The sequence below is a fragment of the Lepidochelys kempii genome, chromosome 2, assembly GCF_965140265.1.
Source record: "Lepidochelys kempii isolate rLepKem1 chromosome 2, rLepKem1.hap2, whole genome shotgun sequence".
Lineage (NCBI taxonomy): Eukaryota > Metazoa > Chordata > Testudines > Cheloniidae > Lepidochelys > Lepidochelys kempii.
Window position 1 is genome coordinate 209,757,802 of NC_133257.1, and position 23,087 is coordinate 209,780,888.

The 23,087-nt window shown below is 44.1% G+C and overlaps 1 protein-coding gene across 2 annotated transcripts in view; it reads left to right on the top strand.

Moving 5' to 3' along the window:
* Window positions 1-23,087, top strand: part of IGF2BP3 (insulin like growth factor 2 mRNA binding protein 3) — a 167,592-nt gene that overhangs the window by 131,958 nt on the left and 12,547 nt on the right. For both annotated transcript variants that reach the window (XM_073333722.1, XM_073333723.1), the window contains one exon: window positions 19,127-19,246. In XM_073333722.1, coding sequence (XP_073189823.1) covers window positions 19,127-19,246 — 120 coding nt within the window. The remainder of the gene's footprint in view (window positions 1-19,126; window positions 19,247-23,087) is intronic.

Genomic DNA, 23,087 nt, shown 5'->3' on the forward strand with positions numbered 1-23,087 from the left:
TTGGGTTCCATCACACGTCTTGTGGGAGAGTTAGCTTGGTTCCTCCCACTTTTTTCAGAGCAGCTGCTGCAAAGTGGTTGTTATGGAAGTATTTTGCAATTTCAACATTAGTCTTTATTTCTGTAACACTGAAGTCTTTGGCTAGGAGGTGCATCAAATGAGCACTGCAGCTGTGTTGTTAGCTTGGCGCTCTGTTCACTCTCTCCTAAATTTCTTCTTATCTTGGATACATTTTGCAGCATTGTCTGTAACCAAGCTGTGTACTAGACAGTTGAATTTATTCCCCAGTTTGTTATAGCTTTTACTGCTACTTCTCGTAAGTATTCTGCTGTGTGTGCATTTCCTGATATATCAATTCTTTCTGTCAGGAAGACATTCCCTTCTCCTGTTGTCACACAAGCACATACAACAGGATCATTGTGGACATTGCCCCACCCATCAAGACTCAGTTTAACAGTTTCACCCTCTAGACCTTTTGCACACTGCTGAATTTCTCTTTCATACACTTTTCCATTTCATACAATTTGCCTGTGACATCTATTCTGTTGGGTTGACTGTATCCTAGTCCTAATGACTGAACCATGTTAATGAATTGTGGAAAGGAGAGTTTGTTGCATAAACAATATTTTCATACAAAAGAGGTATTTTTTGTAATTTGCTGGTTCTTATCACAAACTCATCTATGGTTGTTTCTGGATGATGGAGATTTTTTTTTCTTTTTGCTACAGGTGATAACACTGTGGCTATGTGACATACATGATGTGACTGAAACACTATCATTGGCAGATAACTCTGAAACTATAGAAAATGATGGTGATCTTGAAGGTATATAGTCTTCAGAATCCTGTGTGTTGTGGATGGATTCTCCTAAACAAAATAAGTCAATGCAGTTATTTAATTATTATTACCACACTGCTCATTTAGTATTACTCATTGCGTTCCCTGACACTCGGTACTACTTTAAAGGTGAAATTGTAAAAGGAAGATCTGCCTATTTCCGCTATTTATTTTTTATTACAACTGCATCTAAAATGACAGTTCCGTAGAGTAACAACTATATTTTTTGCTCAAACATGAGAATTCAAGAATAGTCCCGAAGGACGACAGGCAGTCCTTAAGAAAGAAGTATGAAATAAAAAAGTTGACCAACCTGAAAATCCTGCATGTTCAGAAATGTTCCTTTCATCATCTTCAACACAGCTTCCTCCTGAGAAGGAACACTTCTCACGATCTTGTTTCATTTGGGCAACCAGGCCTTGCATTTCTTAGTTGCACTGTTTGCATTTTGCACGCATGCCTGTCTTACCCACAGGCAAAGGAACTTCATTAAAATATTTCCAAACTGGGTCTCTCTTACGGCCTGCTGCCATTATAGGTTTTCCCTTCTAGTGAGAGAATGGTATGGTAGATCTCAAATCAATGAAGGCTACACTCAAAAAGACCTCAGGACTTCTGGAATATGCTGCTCAAACAGTTTCACTTTTGTTTCTACTGCCTGTCCCTCCCTTCTCATGTTTATCTCTAGACTTCGCCTCGTCCAGATCTGTTCTGCCCCCAGCAATGTTTTCTATTCATTGAACTTTTTGAAACTTTGCACTTTTAGAGAGAGGTAAGGGATTGACTCTGTGTACACAAATTTGCAGAGGGACAGTCGGGTTGAGGTCTGTTATTTCTCAACTCTATCTATTTTTTTATTTTATTTAAAACATTTTTTCTGTTAACAAGCATGTTATCTCTGGAGAGAGAGCACTGAGTCCCTTTGGGTAGATAGAAACATTAAAGTAAACAATCTATACAGAAGCCCCTGGAGCCCCATAAGATTAGGTCCCTAATCCATGAACTATTGGAACTCATTTACAAAACTTTTCTTAAACATTACATGAATATATCATCTCATACTACAGAATTAGAATGTATAATCCCTATTCCATGATGAGACATTATAGCTCAAAGATAATCTTTATTAAAACTATATTTGGATAGGTTTTTTCCTCAAAAAGCATTTTATCAAAAAAAATCCGATTTAAATAAAAAATCTGATTGTTTTATAATTTAAAAAAATCATTGATTTTTATCCATCCTGCATGAGATCAATTCAAAATGATGCATACAAACCCCTAGTTGTTGGTTTTTTTTTTAAAAAAAAAGGCCATCTCCTGTACTGGGCTTGAAGGCCTTCTTATCTCCGTGTGCCCTCATTCGTGAGTCAGGCTGCTAGGTTGTGCCTCCTTTCACTTGTGCACCCCTCCTACAGAATGGGAGACTTGGAGAGAGCTTTTTGTAGCCATGTTACTTTTCTGCAGAAGAGGTGGTGAGCAAGAGAGATTCCCCCCTCTACTTTCTCATCATAGGAAAAGAGCTCTGAGGTGTCAAGCTGGAAAGGGTCTCCTATCTCACGTCTGTGCATGTGAGGAAATGCTTGCTGCACTGCTTCTCTTGGAGGAAAGATACTTTTTAAAATGAAAAATTGCTTCATGAAGGATCTAGAAAATAGCCTGAAGTATTGCGCTTGGGTGAGGGGGAAGGAAAGTAAACTGTTTCTAATCCTCCAGCAACTTCCATGTCAAGTCTGTCTTGGAGTTTGACCTTTTGAGAGATAGAGATTAGTTCCTGCAATTCTGTGTTTTAAAACAGCGTCTCTAACATGTGCAGGGTTGTGTGTGGTTGGTAGACCAATTCATTTAATTAACTGTAATTCTTCTGAGTTGCATTATACCCTAATCATTTTGGGTAGCTTAGTAAACAGCAGGTAGTGTTGTTGTGGGGAGTCATTCTACAGCCAAAAGGAAGCAGGGCTTCATATGCAGTTGTGGGGAGGATATGTATTTCTCTGACCTTGTTCAGCTGTCAGTTGGGCATCTATGGAGTGGAGACCATACTTTATTAACACCAGAAAGAGCCAGAGCCAACAAGCAGTCTTGGTGGATTTGTGTGAGGTTGAAAAATTGCCTTTAGTGATGATTCCAAATGATTAAAACTGTGGATTTTCCGAGGCTGTAAGTTCAGTGTCTAGATTTCCGCAACATCTTTTTTTCTTTCTAAGTTCGCTCATGCTGCTATTGACACCTTACAACATGTACGAAAAATTTTCTCCACCCTGCTGCATCCTGCTCCACCCTGTCTGATCAGTCTACCTCGTGGAGCCAAATGGATGGCTCTCACGGCAATGCAAAACTCTCATCCCTGCCATGCTTTTGACTCCTTCCTTGCTGAATTGGCATTGCTCCTGGTGAATCAATGACAAGAAATACTGTTTCCAGAAAAGCTCAGACAGTAGGGGAGAAGGACTAGCAGCCAGTGGAATGGACAACAGTGAAATTGGCACCATGAACAACAGAGAGCTGGCAAGTTAGCAGCTTGTTTTTTCACTGTCTTGGAGCCTCTGGAGCTATTCTTGGTAGCTGCTTTGAACAATTTTAAGGCTGTTGCAATGCTTCTCGGCATCACTGACTAAACATAGATCCCAACCATTTTTAAACAAAAATAATTACTCCTTCCTCAATGCAACTTTGAACCAGTTTGCTCAAAGTTGTGTTTGAGGTTCTCTTACTCTGGATCAAGAAATGGAATTTTTTAGGTTTAATTGGCTCTAATAAGTTTCTTCCCTTTCATAAAGTTTAATTGGAATAAAATATATTTTCCTGAAGGTCCCCTAAATCCTGAGCCACTCTGTAACTGCCAGCTTCAGCATCCTCTAACCCAGGGGTCTCAAACTCCCGGCCTGCGGGCCATCTGTGGCCCGCGAACCTCCCCAATGTGGCCCGCAGGGCTCCAGCAGTTTTGGGGCCGGGTCTCTCCCTTGTCCCCACCTGCTGCCCCCGGGAACCCTCTCCTCTCCTGCCTGGTGATTTACAAAGGCCTGGGGCCCCGGCAGCGCAGTTGGGCTGAGTGGTGTCTGCCTGCTCGCTCCATGTGTCTGCTGGCCCCTCCCTGCGACCCCGGGGCTGGGCGGAGCCATGCCTCTGCATGCTGCCCCCACCCTGAGCACCCCTGCGGCCAATGGGAAGCTGTGGGGGCAATGCCTGGGGGCAGCAGCATGCGGAGGCCCCCCCAGCTGACCCGCCTTGGAGCCCCAGGTAAACGCCACACCCCCCGCTCCCTCCCAGAGCCTTCACCCCCTCCCCACACACCCCCTCCCAGAGCCTGCACTCTTTTCCACACACACTCCCAGTCTCCAAACTCCTCCCAGAGCCTGCACCTCCTTCTCCTTCCCACACACCCCCTCCCTCCCCAAACTCCCTCCCAGAGCCTGCAATCCCACACCCTCCGCCTGCACCCAGCACCCAAACTCCATCCTAGAGCCTGCACCCCCGACCCCCTCTCCCACCCAATCTCCCTCCCAGAGCCTGCACCCCAGTTCCCTACCCCAGACCTCCTTCCCCCACCCAAACTCCCTCCCAGAGTTTGGGGGGGGGCAGCATTTTGGGGGGTGGGTTCTGGGCCGCATGAGTGACATTATTGGCCCTCTGGGAGGATTTGAAGAGTGGCACTGGCCCTCAAGTAATTGAGTTTGAGACCCCTGCTCTAAACTAAGGACTAGACGGGACTTACTCCCTGGAGCCCATGAACGCCATTTTTTAAGTTGACCAGTGATTGTCTCTACTGTGCACTCAGTCCCTGTTGGCTTGCAGCCAGAAACCAGGAACAGAACCGTGAGCATATCCCACTTGGTGCAGATACTGCCACAGTACTTCTGAGCTGGCCCTAACTTTCTAAGGAAACATTTTTGCTATTTTAAAATTTGGTGGGACAATTGATCTTTGGGGATGTTTGCTCAGATTGATCAGAACTTGGTTCTTTGCTCACCAGTTCCTTAGAAACAGCAGAGTTATTACAGACCAGAATTTGTGGATACTCAGATCCTATAAACGAAGGACTTCATGGGCAACTTGCCAAGAGCACAAGGGACACATTCAGCTTGCTTGTACACAACCACACATTTTAAATACAAAGAAATTGTGTCTAGAATAATAGGCATTTCTGTTGTGGCCGTCAACACAGTATTTAAGCACTAAATACAACTTCATGAACTTATTGAATTTGTTGATAATAGACCTGGTTCAACCCTAGGGTGACCAGATATCCCGATTTTATAGGGACAGTCCCGATTTTTGGGTCTTTTTCTGCTATAGGCTCCTATTACCCCCTAAACCCCCATTTCGATTTTTCACACTTGCTGTGTGGTCACCCTATTCATCCCACTCCATGACTCACTGTTACCTTGATGATTCCCCTGTCACCTCATCTGTCCAAAATCAAAGAATGACAGGTGGTTCTTTGTCTTCATTGCTGAATGTTAGCTTTTGTGAAAACATGAGATTTGTCATTTTCTGAAAACAGGCTTGTTTCTGTTTGGGATGCCCTATTTTAAGATTGTCAGAATACTTAAGAAACTAGCTGAAGCAATCTCAGAACTACTATCAGTTGTCTTTGAGAACTCATGGAGGGCAGGTGAGGTCCCAGAGAACTAGAGAAGGCCAAACACAATACCTATCTTTAAAAAGGGAAACAAAGAGGACCCGGGTAGTTATAGACCAGTTAGGCTAACTTAGATACCTGGAAAGATACTGGAACAAAATTTTAAACAATCAGTTTATAGGCATCTAGAGGATAAGAATGGTAAATAATAGCCAATATAGATTTGTCAAGATAGATCATGCAAAACCAACCTATTGTCATCTAGACCACATTGCCCTAAGTTTGCTTATGAGAATGTCAAAAGCTTTACTGAAAATCAAAATAGATCACAATTACTGTTTCCCCTCTATCTACTAGGCCAGTAACAATGCCACAGGAGGACAAGGCTACATGGGAGACCTTGCAGCGATGCAGCTGTGCCACTGTAATGTCTATAGTGTAGACAAAGACTTGGCCTGAAATCAACAAGATGAAGTTCAGTAAAGACAAATGCAAATTGCTACACTTAAGAAGGAAAAATCAAATGCACAACTATAAAATGGGGATTAACTAGCTAGGCAGTGGTACTACTGAAAAGAATCTGGAGGGTATAGTGGATCACATATTGAATATGAACCAACTATGTGATACAGTTGCAAATAAAGCAAATATCATTCTGGGTATTAACAGGAGCTTTGTATGTAAGACACAAGGCAGTTGTTCCTCTCTATTCAGCATTGGTGAGGCCTCAGCTGGAGTATTGTATCCTGTTCTGGATGCCACACTCTAGGAAATATGCAGAGAGAGTCCAGAGAAGAGCAACAAAAATGATAAAAGGTTTAAAACAGGGGTTCTCAACATTTTTCTTTCTGAGGCCCCCCTAAAAACTCCATGGCCCATATGTGCCACAACAACTGTTTTGTGCATATAAAAGCCAGGGCCGGCGTTAGGGGGTAGCAAACAGGGCACTTGCCCACGGCTCCACACCACAGGGCACCCCGCAAAGCTAAGTTGCTCAGGCTTCTGCTTCAGCCCCGGGTGGCAGGGCCCAGGGCTTAGGCTTTCTGCCATGGGCCCCAGCAAGTCTAACACTGGTCCTGATTGGAGGATCCCCTGAAATCTGCCCGTGCCCGCGATCCCTGGTTGAGAACCACTGGTTTAGAAAACCTGACCTATGCATGTCTTAATATTCAGAAAAGAAGACTGAGAGGGGACTTCAGGGCTCCTCTCAAGAGGATAATGATCGGTCATTCTCCATGTCCACTGAAGATAGGGCAAGAAGTAATCTGCAGCAAGGAAGATTTAGGGTTAGATGTTAGGAAAAATTGTCCAACTTGAAGAGTGGTTAAGTACAGGGATAGGTTATCAAAGGAGGTGTGGAATTCCCATCATTGGAGCTTAAGAACAGGTTAGACAAACAGCTATCAGGGATGGTCTAGGTTTATTCAGCCCTGCCTCAGCATGGGGGGCCTACCTCTACATTTCTATGATTGTGTGACTATTCCTCCTCTGCTTCTGAGAATTACACTCTGGGCTCTATTAGCAGCATTCCTGATGGGCACAAGTCTATTGGTGGTTTGCAGCAATAGAGGATGCTTCTTAAGATAATCAGGCTCTTGTCCATTAATGGCTTTAAAGCTTAGGGCCAATATCTGGAGTCAAACTGAGGCAGTGGAGTGAGTAGAACACTGGTGTGATTTGCCCTTTTTCTTAAAACTGCTGTATAGTATTTGAGTAGGTCTCAATGTGTCCTTCAGTGCCAGGCGTTAAGTTACAATAGTCTGACCTGGAGGTGAATTGTGTGCTCATTGGCTGGATGGATTGCAATAACCTGGCCAACTAGATTGTGGAAAAAGGCTTCTCTAATCTTGGTGTGTTCCGTGTGTGGCCAGAACCCAAGGGTCATCCAATAAAACACGCAGACTCTGTACCACCTTAGTGATTGGAGAGTAGCTTATCTCAATGGAGGGCAAAGTTCATATCCCAAATAACTCCTTGAGTGTTTCCCTGCTCCTAAAAGCATTACTTCTATATTACATGGGTTAAGAGTGAGCCAGGTGTTTTCATCCATGTGGTGGTCTCAGACATGGAATATGTGGGTCAGTGTGGTGGGAGGTGTTGCCTTTATAGGCATTGAAGTCTCAAAGGACATCTCATCTAGGAGACTCCAGTGCCATGCTGGAATGTAGTTCAACTTCACTCCAGTAGGAATACTACCAAGCTTTGGGGAGGTATGAGTGCTACTAAGAATCCTATTCTTCCCCCGTCTCCTGGACTCTCCTATCGGGTAGGGATGGACACTAAGATTTTGTCTCCAGGGTGGGGGCTTCTCTGCAGTTGAAGTTAGTGGTGAACAGCATTCTTACTTTAATTTTTTTCTTGGCGGCATTCAGCATTGAAATCAGCTTTATGCCTTCAGTTATTACCCTGAAATTACAGAATACTAGCAGATGATTTTAGAATTGGAGGATGAATCATAAATTAGTTATATATAAACTAGAAATCTGGGGAACAGCTGACTTGGGTTCTAGCTTGTTAGTCTCCATTGGCTGCATCACTTTATCTAGTATAGTAAGTGGTGACCTAGGAGGTATTTACAAGGAGGTTATAAAACTCAGTGTATGGCACACTGGGCCTGTATAGCAAAATCTTAAATAAGCTTTTCTTAATGAGCCTCTTGTTTCCAATGAAGGCTTTAATATTAAATATTGGTATGGGGGTGGGGTGGAATAAACTCAGACTTTTTTGACCAATGTCAAAAGCTTATTTTGTATTAATGCATTGATTCTTCCTGGAATGTCTTCCAGGATGCTTGGCTTAATGTTAGTTTCCCCTTGCTGCAAACTTTTATTACTAAATAAATAAAAGCATTTACTATAGCTGTAGGCCAGTGTAATTCTTCAAAGCACATTGAAAAAGTGTGGTTTAAATTTTGGTTTTGGGTCTGGTAGGGATTGAATAAAACAGTTCATCAGTTTCTGATGAAGTTTAGAGCATTCTGAAGACCAAGTGAGTCACTTTATGCTGAAAAATATAAATCTGCTTTGCCTTAGTGGAGGTGATTGTGATGGGGGGGGGGGAGGGGAAATGCAGAGAAGAGCTTTTTAATATAGTGCCTATTGCACACAGATTCTGTTCCATTAAGTGGATTTGCTCTGTACATTTTTAAAAAATAGTATGCTAGGTTGGAGCCAAACACATTGGCTGAGACTGTTTCAGGCAGTCTTAAAATAGTTTTGAACTATTTCCCTCACAACTGAAAACTGACCCTCGCTGAGAGTGAGTAACGTGACCTGGTGATTTTGAAATAGTTGCCTCCTCCTAAGGTAACTGTGCTGCAGCACATGTAGGGTAAATAAACCATATAGTGGAGGTACGTAACAGAGGTAGAATGCAGAGAAGGTCCAATTCCTTACCCATGGCAATATGGCAAAATTCCATATACTTCAGTGTTTGCAGGATTGGGTCTTAAAAGAGATATAAATTATAACCTGAATGTTGTAATAGACTGCACCAGTATTGGGAGGAGATATGAGCCCATGAGAAGTTGGTAAATAAAAATTCTTCACACCAATATCTCTGGGAGGTTTCGCAACAAGGTTGTGAGTAACACTGAAATGCTGAAGCTAGTAAGAGGAACAGAAATGGCAAAAAACACTTCATGCTTCCTAATCAAAGATGGGTGGCTGCTGGTGCTCTACGTGTGACTGAGGGAGTTGTGTGACAGTTGAACCTCAGCTCAGTAACCTCAGCAGCAAATAGTTGATGCAGCACATTTGGAAGAGGAGGGAGGAAATGAAACTGCATTTCATATATATACAAATCTGACAAAATCCCAAATCAGAACCATGTCCTGCCTCCTTATATTTGCAGGGATTCTGACCAGTCCTTGTGGCTTTTGTTTTTTTCCCCCTTCTCTAGTCTCACAATATGTTCTCCAGTTTCTGTCTTGCCTGGTTCCTAGTTATACACTTCCTAGAGCCTTCTCACTTTTGAGGTCTTCCTGGGGGCGGTTCACTACTACCCCTACTAGATTTTTGGGGAATATAGTGACTACCCCTCTTCCCATCCATATTTCTGTGGAGGTGGGGAATTGGTAGACCAGTCTTCTTCAGCTATCCCTCGATGTGAGGATAATCTCTGCCAAGGGGGTTCATTGGTGAGTTTTTAAGTGGCTGGGGAGTCCAATTCTTGCCCTGCAGATTTTCCCACCAAAGTGATAGGTGTAATCTTGGAGGAGACATAGTTGTTGGCTGGAGTATTGTACCCTTTCTTTCCTCCTTTGTCGCTTCTCTGTCTCATGAGCACATCTGTTCTCCTCAAAGTGATCTGTGGCTTGGGGTATGGCATGGCCTAGACAACAAGAATTGCATTTAGGGACTAACAACAAGAATTTTTGTTATAAATTGGGGACGTATCAGAGGAGAAGGAGGACCTGGGTATATTGGTTGATCACAGGATGACTATGAGCTGTTAGTGTGATGCAGCTGTGAAAAAGGCTAATGCAGTCCTGGGTTGCATCAGACGAGGCATTTCCAGTGGAGACAGGGAAGTATTAGTACCATAATATAAGGCACTGGTGAGACCTCATCTGGAATACTGTGTGCAATTTCTGATCTCCCAAGTTCAAGAAAGATAAACTCAAACTGAAGTAAGTGCAGAGAAGGGCTCCTAGGATGATCCGAGGAATAGAAAACCTACCTTATGAGAGGAGACTCAAAGAGCTTGGCTTGTTTGCTTAACCAAAAGAGGGCTGATGGGAGATATAATTGCTCTTTAGAAATACATCAAAGGGATAAATACCAGCGAGGGAGAGGAGCTATTTAGGTTAAGCTCCAGTGTGGACAGAAGACAAATGGATATTAACTGGCCATCAACAAGTTTAGGCTTGAAATTAGATGAAGATGTCTAACAATCAGAGGAGTGAAGTTCTGGAACAGCCTTCCAAGGGGAAGCAGTAGGGGCAAAAAAAACCTAATTAGCTTCAAGTCAACCTGATAAGTTTATAGAGGGGATGGTATGATGAGACTGCCTACAATGGCACGTAACCGATCTGTGACTGCTAGCAGCAGTTATTTCTAATGGCTGGGGATGGGACACTAGATGGCTCTGAGAAAAGGAGTACTTGTGGCACCTTAGAGACTAACAAATTCAGTTACTACAGAGAATTCTTTCCAAGGTGTCTGGCTGATGGGTCTTGCTCACATGCTGAGAGTCTCTCTGATTGCCATATTTGGGGCTGGGAAGGAATTTTCCCTTGGTTCAGATTGGCAGAGACCTTGAGGGTTTTCCGCCTTCCTCTGTAGCATGGGGCATGGGTCACTTGCCGGTTTAAACTAATGCAAATAGTAATTTGTACTATTCTTCTCTGTAATTTGAAGCAATTGTCCAGTCTAAGTGAGCTCAGAACTGAGTCAGGTTTTTTTTGTTTTCATTGTTATACATCACACTGTAACTATATCTGTACGTAACAGTGAAATATGGGCAGATGGCTGAAGACAGGTAGTGTTAAGGAGGAGACACAAAGTATCAGTGATGAGAAGGGTAGGGGTACGCGGGCAGCTGGTATAGCTGGAAGGCGGTACGCAATAAGAAAAGTTTGGGAACCTCTGGACTAGATGATCATGATGGTCCCTTCTGACCTTAGTCTATGAGTCTGAGACACAAGCAGCCTACCAGGGCCCAGAAACCTTTCCATCTGTGCAGCTATTCGTGGGTCCTGAAGTTCAGCCGTGGCTCCAGCATTTAGAGCAGCTCCTTGCTGCCTACCCGAAAGATGCTTGGATGGAGAAGGTCCTTCTTTGGTAGCTATATCTCCTGGAGGTCTGGTGTGGAAGAGTAGCTAATTAGTTCCTGCTGAAGAGCTTGGGAGCCCTGTGGAGCGATGACTTCCCAGTACGTGTACATGTGCACGCTGTGCAATGATCTTTCTGTGATTAGAAGTGCTGTAGTCTTGCCTAAAAACACATCATCTTTGTGGCCTTGAGAATCTTTGTACTAAAGCTGGGAACGGCTCCCTCTTTGAAAGGTGAGCTGGAAAGGAAATTATTGAACTCTTTTTTTTGTTCTTTTCATAGAAATACATAAAGATATGTCGGGATTTTTTGGCTTGTTCTTTTTACCTTAGTAGATGCCCCCCATTTTTGGTGCAGGACTCTGGAGGATTGGGGGCATTGTTGTAGGCCAAAACCTATGCTAAATCTATTCTGGCCTTTTAGTTAAGAAGGGAGGGAACATTGAATCTTAGACTGCACAGAGTGGAGAATGATTTCACTGGATGTAGTTCTCATGGTGTATTTGTAAGACTAGGAATTTAATTGTGATACCATCTCTGGGCTAGAGGTTCCTGAAAAACAGCATGACTAAGTGGCATGGCACTGAGGAAACTGAATGATGATTAAATGCCTAATATGAAAGATTGTCTAAGAATTCCAGTAATTTGCATAGGTAATGATGTTGGGTGGCTTAGTCATCACACTATGTGCTCATGCTTTTCCAATGGAGGACAGTCTTCCAATCAGTACAAGGATATTTGGTGTGGGGAAGTAGTAAAAATTCAATTTGAATCTGATGTTCCCCTGACTTGTCTGCACTATGGTCAGACCTTGTCAGGGGAGCAAGAAAACCCTCATCATTTTGACATCTGTGCTTAAAACAAACAAAACACCCCCCACCCCCCACCACCACCAACTTCTTAACTTATTTATGTTGTAAACAAAAATGACTGGTTAGAAGAAATTAAATAGAAATGCTTCTCTCAAATACGATACCTGATGGTAAGATGCCTTTTATATAACTGCAGAGTAGAATTTGAAAAACACTGATAAATTAGAACATCACTCATTACAGACGTCTTCCTTTCTTCTCCCCTAGATTCTATTATTACTGTTCAAGCACCCGTATATATTCTAGGGCACCTCACAAAACTAGTAAACTGGTCCCTACTTTGAAAAGTTTGCAATCTAAATTTAACATGAGATGAGTGAAGGTTGTAAACAGATATGAATAAGGAGGGAGGAGAAGCAGGACAAGAGTGACATACAACACTGTTACTCGGTAAGGCATGTAATTATCGTGATCATTCATTTACCTTTGTTCATTTTGTTGCCCATCCTTCACTTATCAAAAGTGAGATGACAGAAGTGAGGTTTTAGTAGTGAATTGGATTTAGCCAAAGTAGTTTGAGGAGGAGGAATAGTGTTGCAGACATAGGGGCAACGTGACCAGATGGGCATGGAAATACTTATTAAAGAAGAGAATGAAGTTGGTTTCACTGGCAAGGCAGGGAGGGTGAGGGAAATGCTTAGGAGATCAGGTCAGAGATGTAAGTAGGGACTGCATGATGGAGGGTCTTAAATGCAAACTTATTGATGTTGCTTTAGATTTGAAGCACAGTGCAGGGCCAATGAAATCACTCAAAGGAGTGTTGGAGGTGAGTTGTTGAAACAACTTAATTTGTGGGAGAGATTATTTTGGCAGTGACATTTTGGATGGACTGGAGTGGGGCCAGGTTGGTATTCAAAGAAACCAGAGAATTGGAGAAGGCAGTAGCTGAGATGAAACATAGTGAGGATGAGAGGTGTGCTGCTTGGGTTGGAAAGGAAGGATTGCTGCTAAACTGAGTCCAATTTATGTAGTACTTTGATAGCAGTGGTTCTCAACCAGGGGTACGCAGAGGTCTTCCGGGGGTACGTTAGCTCACCTAGATATTTGCATAGTTTTACAACAGGCTACATAAAAAAACTAGCAAAGTCAGTAAAAACTAAACTTTCATACAGACAATGACTTGTTTATACTGCTCTATATACTATACACTGAAAATGTGAGTATAATATTTATATTACAATTGATTTATTTTATAATTATATGGTAAAATGAGAAAGTAAGCAATTTTTTGGAAATAGTGTGCTGTGACACTTTTTGTATTTTTGTATCTGATTTTGTAAGCAAGACATTTTTAAGTGAGGTGAAACTCAGGGGTATGCAAAACAAATCAGACTCCTGAAAGGGGTACACTAGTCTGGAAAGGTTGAGAATAGGAATAGGACTAAAAATGCTGATTTCTTTCAGCAAATTGATACTGCTTCTGAACTACCCATCTTCACCGAAGATGAGATCAGATTAATCTCCAGCAGTGACTCCAAGTTACTTTTCTAATTACTGGAAGGCTTAGTGGATTAATGATGAGTGAGTGGCGTTACCACGAGGTCTTTCACGGGATCTGATGTGACAATGAGAGAGGGAGTTCTGTTTCCTTTAAGTGATTTAACATGTAGTTATCTTACTGCTGATTTAAATTGAAATAAGCAGTTTAATATTCCAGTTGCCCATGTGCCTGTGAAGAAAAACATGTTAAGTTGTGTGTCATAGTTATCGGAAACAACTGGCAGAGTTTATTTTCATTCTAAATATGTCTATTTCTATACTCTTTACCTGGTCCTTGGAGCTGTGCCTAGAGGAATGTATCCTCTCCACCCCCAGATTATAGTTGGTTTGTGTTTTATCAACAATGGAAAAGTAAAACTTGAAACAAGCATGTTTTTCTTCAAGTGCTTGCTCATGTTGATTCAATTCTAAGTGTGCGTGCGCCCACGTGTGTGGTCGTCAGAGATTTTTGCCTTAGTGGTATCCACAGGGCTGGCTGTGGTGCCCCCTTGAGTGCCGCACTCATGCGTCCATATATCAGGCACCGCTGTCTCTTCACCCCCTCAGTTCCTTCTTAGCACCCGTTGTGGTTAGTCGGAGCACCTTTCCTTGCATAGCAAGGGCTAGCAGTTTTGTCTCTTCTGACTCTGAGCCTTAGGACCTTGTAAATAGTTGTTTATAGTAGTTAGTGTCAAGTAATTAAGTGTAGTTAGAAGTTAGAGTCCCAGCGGGGACTTCGCCCCAGGTGGGGCATGCCCCGGTATCCAGCCTATGGCTGTAAGTGACCCCCACAGCAGCTGCCGCAGGTGCTTGGGGGCATCAGATGTGAAGGACAAGTGTCATAGCTGGGGGGGGAAATTTGACCCAGGACTCAGAAAGATCGGGATATTCGTTTGAGGACTCTCCTTATCGAGGCTGCCTTCCGTCTGGCTTCCGAGCCGTCTCGCCAAGACTTGACTCCTACTGCCTACTGCACCGCGCACCCCCGGCACTGAGCTCCGCCTGGCGCTGCTCCCCATCGCCAGTGCCCAAAAAGAAAACTAAGAAGCACAGCTCCCTGGCACCGGACAAGAAAGGCCATGGGGCATCGGACAAACGATCCAGTTCGAGCCACCTGGCCGCTCGGGAGCCACGTGGACGTGCCTCCCCAGTCTGGACCTATAGCCCCTTAAAGGATCCACCACCGACTGCCAGGAGTGGCAGGCGACCCAGACTTGTGGCAACACTGATGCCTTCGCAAGCTTCCCCGGAGCTGAGAGAGCAGAAGCCTTCACCTGATCCGCTGGCACCGCACATGCCGCAGGAGGCAGCAAAGGCTCCCTACGAGGGCAAGCAAGCTGCTAAGACCTCCCAGAGGGCAGTGGAGCGCTGCTGATCCCCTGAGCCAAGCCCATGCTCTCCGTCTGCACATCACAGATCTCCAGTGTCGCAGCCCAGGCCCTCTTGGGCTCACCTTCGCAGGCACCACGTTCGCAGTCCCCACCATCTTGACACGGATCACTTAGGGGGAGGCGCTGGTCTCTGTACCACCAGCACTGTTTGCCCTCCTGCTGGTTGACCTCTTGACACAGATCTCCATTGCCTGCCCTGTGGGAGTGCTCCCCCTTACGATACTGGTCCCCTCCGGCCCCGGCACTGATCTTCCTCCAAACACCGGTCTCTGGCAGGTACAGTTAGCAGGCAGACACAGGCAGCAACGGCCCCAACGTGGTCACAAGTAAGGGATTCCTCCAGCATGGAAGGGCAATTTAGCCCCTTGCCGATACTCCACGGTGCAGTTGGGCACCTGAGGACGCGTCAATGTCCATGCTGCTGCCTTGGCAGCACAGCTGGTGCCGGTGATGATGATGCCCCCTTCGCACCACTCATCTGCCGGCACCTCGGAGCTACAGCTGATGGTACCGGGCTCAGTGCATGAAGCACGCTCGGAGGTCAGGGTAGAGGAGACAGCACCCACCCCAAAATCCCCCCCTCCCCCCCACCCCCCATGACAATGAAAATTGTCAAGGCCCTCTGGCAAACCCCATCATCCATCCCTTCTACCTCCAAAAGGGCCGAAAAGAAGTACTTTGTTCTGGCCAAGGGGTTCAAGTACCTTTATACCCACCCACATCCAGGCTCGCTGGTCATCTCTGCGGCCAGCCAGAAGGACAAGCAGTTCAACTCCCAAAAATAAAAAGGCCAAAAGACTGGGCCTTTTCAGGATAAAAATTTATTCAACAGCCAGCCTGCAATTCCAGGGGGCGAACCACCAGGCATTCTTGGTCAGGTATAACTTTAACTTATGAACTCCCTCCATAAGTTCAAGGAGTCCCTCCCTCAAGGTTTGGCTCAGGAATCTGGCATCCTGGTGGAGGAGGGTACCGTGGCAGCGAGATGATCTCTCCAAATGGCATGGGTTGCAACGAACTCAGTGGCTAGGGTGGTCGCTCTGGCGGTAGTCATGAGGCGCCACTCTTGGCTTCAGATCTCCAGCCTGTCACAAGAGATGCAGACCTTGATCCAGAACCTCCCATTTGATGGGAATGGACTTTGCAGTGCAGATGGATGTGAGGCTGCATGGGTTAAAAGGCCACTCAGGCCACTCTTCGCTCACTGGGTATGCATATGCTGCAATCTGCCCCACCTCCAAGGGCTTGGCAGCCTCGTCAAGGGTCTTCAAGGAGAAGGGATAGAGACATGAGCTTTAGTCATTACCACCCTCCTCCTCCAACTCACCCACACAGCCCAGCCCACCAAAGCATCCTGGGGGCCAGAAGCACTCATTTTGAAGGTGTGATCGAAAGCAACACCCCAGTCAACTCCCAGGATCCACCTTGTTCTTGCCTCTACCGTCTTCATCCTTACCATTTGGCCTGGTCACAGGTCACCTTGGACCGCTGGGTGCTGGACATAGTATCTCAGGGCTATACCCTGCAATTTTCAGCCGCCCCTCCATCCCATCCCTCCAATCCCTCTTCAGGGATCCTTCTCATGAGCAGCTCCTCATTCAAGAGGTCGAGAACCTCCTGTGTCTGGGGGCCGTGGAGGCGGTTCCTTGGGACATGAAAGGAAAGGGGTTCTATTCCCGCTACTTTCTAATCCTGAAAGCAAAAGGGAACTTCAGACCTATTCTGTAGAAGAGAAGAATGAGGGGGGATTTGATAGCTGCTTTCAACTACCTGAAAGTGGTTTCCAAAGAGGATGGATCTAGACTATTCTCAATGGTACCAGATGACAGAACAAGGAGTAATGGTCTCAAGTTGCGGGGGGGTGGGTGCTAGGTTGGATATTAGGAAAAACTTTTTCACAGGGAGGGTGGTGAAGCACTGGAATGGGTTACCTAGGGAGGTGATGGAATCTCCTTCCTTTGAGGTTTTTAAGATCAGGCTTGACAAAGCCCTGCCTGGGATGATTTAGTTGGGGATTGGTCCTGCTTTGAGCAGGAGGTTGGACTAGATGATCTCCTGGGTCCCTTCCAACCCTGATATTCTATGATTCTGGATCTGCGTCACCTCAACAAGTCTCTCAGAAAGTTGAAGTTTCACATGGTGTCCCTGGCTTCCGTCATCCCTTCCCTGGATCCGGGAGACAGGTACACGGCCCTCGACTTGAAGGATGCTTATTTCCATATCTCCATATTCCAAGGTCACAGGCTTTTCCTTCATTTCATAGTGGGTGAATGCCATTTTCGATTCTGCCCTTTGGCCTCTCATCGGCCCCGAGGGTGTTCACAAAATGTATGGTACCAGTGGCTGCTTACGTGAGACATTGAGGGGTCCAGGTCTTCCCATATCTCGACGACTGGCTCATCAAGGGCAGGTCTCGGGAACAAGTGCAGAGGAGCCTTGATCTGGTGTGTTCCACCTTCTGCAACCTGGGCCTGTTAATAAATGAGAAAAAATCCACCTTAAGGGTGGTGCAATGAGTAGAGTTCAATGGGGCAATTCTCGACCCCACGTGAGCCAGAGCCTTTCTTCCAGAAGTGCGTTTTCAGACCATGGTTCTCACCTGCCTGCAGTTTTTGGGCCACATGGTCAGTCATGCCTGGCTCCATCTTTGGCCTCTGCAAGCGTGGCTGGCCTTGGTGTACATCCCAAACAGTCACGACCTAGACCAGGTAGTCAGGGTGCCAGAGCATATCTGGAAGTCCCTGAATTGGTGGGTGGATCCAGGGTCGGTGTTGGAGAGAGTTCCCTTCTCAGCCCTGTCCCCGTCGCTGACCCTGGTCTCTGATGTTTCAGACCTATACATTGTTCTTCCAGGATAAAGTCCAGTTGCGACCGCACCCAGCGTTTCTGCCCAAGGTAATTTCCTAGTTTCATATTGGCTAGGACATATACTTACCCATCTTCTTTCCAAAGCCTCATACATCAGATGAGGAACACAGGCTACACACCCTGGATGTCAGGAGGGCACTGGCCTTCTATTTAGATAGAACAAAGCCATTCTGTAAGTCATCTGAGTTGTTCATTGCCGTGGCAGACAAAATGAAAGATCGCCCATTATCTGCTTGGAGGATTTCATCCTGGATTACAGCCTGCATCCGTTACTGTTATGAGCTGGTGAAGGTGCCTCCACCAGCAATCGTGATGGCACACTCGACTAGGGCACAAGCATCATCAGCGGCCTTCCTGGTACAGGTAGCAATCCAAGAGATCTGTAGGGCTGCTACTTGGTCGTCTGTCCACACATTCTTCTCTCATTATGCGCTTACCCAACAAGCTCAAGATGACGCTGGCTTTGACAGAGCAGTGCTGCAAGCTGAAAGACCGTGAACTCTGAGCCTACTTCCATTGACACTGCTTGTGAGTCACCTAGAATGGAATCAACATGAGCAAGCAGTTGAAGAAAAAATGCTTATCTACCTTTCATAACTGTTGTTCTTTGAGGTGTGTTGCTCATGTCTGATATCCTGTGGTGAGATGGGATGGTCCTTGTGATTTTAGAAACTCTTAACCTTGCATTTAATTTAGAAACTCTTAACCTTGCATTTAATTTACTGTTTTGGGACCGCTGCCAAGACTCCAACTGTTACATAATCTTACACACGAGGGCTCATTGGCAGTTTTAAAGTTGGTTATTTATCATTCCAGATCACTCCTACGCAAAAGAAGCTGTAAAATGTATGTAACTCTAAGGCTTGTTATGCAATTTACGTGTCAAGGTCAGTGTAATTTACCTTCAAAATTAAACAAAAAGGAAATCTAGAAATAGTTCACTTATTTAACCTTCAGTCCATTTAGTTTTGCACACTTGCAACCATCTAATCTGCCCAGTCATAAACTGGAAAAACAGGAAAGTAGAGATGATAGGCAAAAATGAGACATCCCTTTAAAAAAAATCTCTCAATTACGGTCTTAAAGTGGAAATGTTAAAATCACAACTTTTTTTTTTTTTAAGACTGAAAGAATCATCTTGGACTTGAATTGTTCTTTAATGTAAGATTGGATTTCATGATCTTCATTAAACATTTAAACTTTACAGGGCATCAAAGATTTCTCTCATTTCCCTGCATGTGTGCTCCATACCTCTTTCCTGTCAGTCCAATTCATAATGTTCAAAAACATTCATGACATATTATTTCTTTCCTCCTTCTCCACAGCAACAGCCCGAGTCTGAAACTGTTCATCTGTTCATCCCAGCCTTGGCGGTAGGAGCCATTATTGGCAAGCAGGGACAGCACATCAAACAACTTTCTCGTTTTGCAGGCGCATCTATTAAGGTACTATTAACTTGACAAGATTTCTGTCTATTCCACATGATACTTGCAGCAAGTTTTCACAAATAACATTCAAGTGAATCTGTATTCTCTCCTTCCCTGCACTCCCCACATTGAGTTATGTGATAAATGGTATATTTGTTTATAAATTAAGCTTTAAATACTGGAGAGATAAAATAATTAGAATCCTAATGTTTTCAAACCTCTCTTGAGGTGTGAAATATAAGCTATAAAGAAAGCTACCCTGGTGGTCTCAACTTAGAAAAAGCCTTTAGTCAAGCCTTAATGATGTGTTAAATACTTTCTTGCCATATTGTTAAGGCAAAAAACAGTACCTCTGAATTTTCTCTTTTAATAACAAATAAGTAAGGAAAACCTTTCACTACTGTGCTTTGTCTCCGGGTGCCCAATAAGGATCAGTCTGAGATATTAAGTTCTGGTGGCTCCACTCTGAAGTACTGGTGGTTGAAAATCCGTGCTGTGTATGCTAGGCTCCTGTGGCTGAACCTGTTGTTTATCACCGGGTTTAACTGACATGATAGCTAAAAGAACCAGAAGCTGCTGGATCCTTGTCTGCACTCAGGGGATAGCCCCAGTTCAGCAATCTGTGTATCTAGCTGCACAAATGCTGACCCCTGAACGTAGACAAGGCCGAGTGCATATACCAGAGGAACTAATCCAGGGATTAAGCTTGATTTAGTTCAGACAAAACAATCCTGGCTCACCCATGCCCACCTGTAGGGTTAGCATCAATGCAGCTCTGTCAATTAATGTGCTGGTACTATTTGGGCTCCCACCAGTGCTGACACGAAGGCTGTCAAGGCTGATTCCCCACTCTGGCACTTGGAGTGCAGCAGTGGAGGCCCACAGGGATTCTAAAAATTAATACTGGCCATTCCAGGCTTACATTAAACTCCCAAGGTTGCAGTTTCTCTCTGACCTTGGATGGCTAGATGCTGCCACCACCCAAATACAAAAAATCCCTTTGAAACCAGAAAGGCGCACTTGGGAATTCCTTCCTGTGGGGTACCCACTGGGGAAGAGCTGAGAAAGAAAAACAAAGGGGTTGATGTGGGACATTGTCTATAAAGCAGTTAGTTTGATTCAATGCATTATAAAATGTATCGAGAAGGAGGGCGATCTGGGCTCTATGATGTAATGTGCTTTTGTAGAGCAATATTAGAAGTATAGCTGATCACAATTAGCAGGGAGCCTCTTTTTATGAGTTTTTCTCACACAGCACATTGAAATTCTCTAATAAGGAATGATTATATTTCTCGTGTTGACCATGGTGGTTTTGTTTCCTTGTGTGAAAATGTTGCCTCTCCAATCTCTGTTGACAAGCATAGATGCGTCTGAGTACTTTACAAGCCTCCACTCTGGCTTCATCCTTTATTGTAGGAAGTTTCTTGTCCAAAGGTAATTCTGACAACTCTGTGCAGGCTCGCTCGCGCTCTTGCTCTCTCTCTAGACCCAGAGAGCCCTGAATGTGGAAGACCTAGTGCAAAGTTTGAGGAGAGTGTGCAGGAGTTGTGGAACTCCTGCTTGAGTACAGCTCTACAGGGACTCACGTAGGCCCCATTTCACAGTGCATGGAGGGATGAGGCTGGTGGATCCATTATTACTTTGGCTGTTTTCCCCATCTCATTTCTGTATATGTCACCGCGTTAGTGGCAGCTGCTACAGCCACAGAGTTGCAGCTTGGCTTGTGTAGGGATGCGATTTTGACCAAACTATTGGTAGTACATCTGTTTTAAAGTGAAGATTGGTTGCAGCTGGATTCCTGCTCTTCACTTGCCACAAATTCTCATTCTGTCACATAAATCAATCAAATGTTATTCCCTTGTTCTCAATTTACTTATTACCACTTTCCCAGCAACGAGGGATGTGGGGGCCAGGCAGCTGTGGAATCTGTGGGGGTGCGTGCATGCAGTCAGTGGGTCGAGACACATCGAGAGGTAGGGGTCTGTCTTGTTCTGCAGTGCTCTTTCAACAGGCATCAGATTTGGGAAGAGCAGGGACTGAGCATCCCTGAGTTGGGGAGCAGGAGTCAGGTAAGAGAAGGGAGGTCACTAAGTTTTCAGAAGCAAGAGAGGCTTGCACCAGACGGTGAAAATTTGCCTATTTTTAAAAATAATCCGGAAATCATGCTGCATAAATCTTGGTTATGAGGTGCTACAGGGAGCCCAGATTTTTCTTTATTTGTGTAGAAATAAACACACACCATAACAGTGGGCTGAATTTATTGCCCCACTTAAAACTTCTGAAAAATAACATCCTGTACTTTTGACATACGCTTTTCTTAAAAATCTTTGTTCTAATATTTCAGCAAAGTAGTATGTTCTGAATTATGAAACAACCTGTTCAATCTTACCTAAGAGTTTAAGGAACACTCGAGTAATTTTTAGATGGCGAAACTAGAAATCTGATTTTTTGTATGCAAGAATTGGGATATCCCTCTGTATATGGCTTTCTGGACCTGTTTTAGGTATGTACAGGATGGTGTGCATGTAAATATGTTTGAATCAGTATAATATCTACTTTTGTGCAGTGCTGAAGTTTATAGATCCAATAAAAATATTCAGCCATAAAATGGGATTTCAAGAATATATTTGAATGTACATGTTGCTGTTGGAGGGAATGTATAGGGATTCGTCTGTTTTTCATAGATGCTGTGAAATTTTAAATTAAAACGTCAGAGAAAACATTTGTGTATATAGATCTCCAACTTACACATTTCAAGGATAAGAAAGACAAAATTAACATTGAAGCTTTTGAATGTCCCCCCCTGCAGGCACTGTAATATTAATAGTGAGTGCTATTTTCTAGCCCCCAATGCTGTTTGTCTCCAGCTATACAGATAAAAGGGAAGAGTCTAAGATTTAGACTCTTCCATTCTGACCTGCAACCTCAAAGAAATTGTTTAAAAAAAAAATTGTAGCATTAAAATAATAAAAAATGAAAATGAAACAGAAATGAAACAGACTTTATAGAAAATACTTTTCCAACATTGAATACAGGGGTTAGTGGCAAAAAGGATACCCTGGTATGAAATATCGAGTCTGTGTACAAATAAAATGTAAAGTGTCTGCACAAAAGGGAAACAATCTCAAAGATGTCAGTCTAACTTGGACAGAAATTATCTTCTCAAGCTGTGTTCAGTAAGCTAACTGCAAAGGTGCCTTGAAATTTGGCACCATTTAAATACTTTATGAAAGTGCAAGGATTTGGTCTGACTGTTCCTGCTGTTGGCGCATTTCCTATTTTGGTAGCTTAATAAACGTGCTGCAGTTATACCTGTATGTAGCTATAAAATAGCTAGTTAGATTACTGGAATTAATGTGCAAAGTAAATAGCTAGTGTGTGTTGTATTCTCCAGTGTAGGATATAGTGTGAATGATTGTTAACCAAATTTTTGCTAACTATACTGGAATTGGAAAAGGTTCAGAAAAGGGCAATAAAAATGATTAGGGGTATGGAACAGCTGCTATCTGAGGAGAGATTAATAAGACGGGCACTTTTCAGGTTGGAAAAGAGACGACAAGGGGGGATATGATAGAGGTCTGTAAAATCAGGACTGGTTTTACTCCTTCTCAGAACACACGAACTAGGGGCCACCAAATGAAATGAATAGGCAGCAGGTTTAAAACAAACCAAAGGAAGTATTTCGTCACACAACGCACAGTCAACCTGTGGAACTCTTTGCCAGAGCATGTTGTGAAGGCCAAGACTACAGAAGGGTTCACAAAAGAACTTAAATTCACAGAGGATAGGTCCATCAACGGCTATTAGCCAGGATGGGCAGGGATGGTGTCCTTAGCCTCTGTTTGCCAGAAGCTGGGAA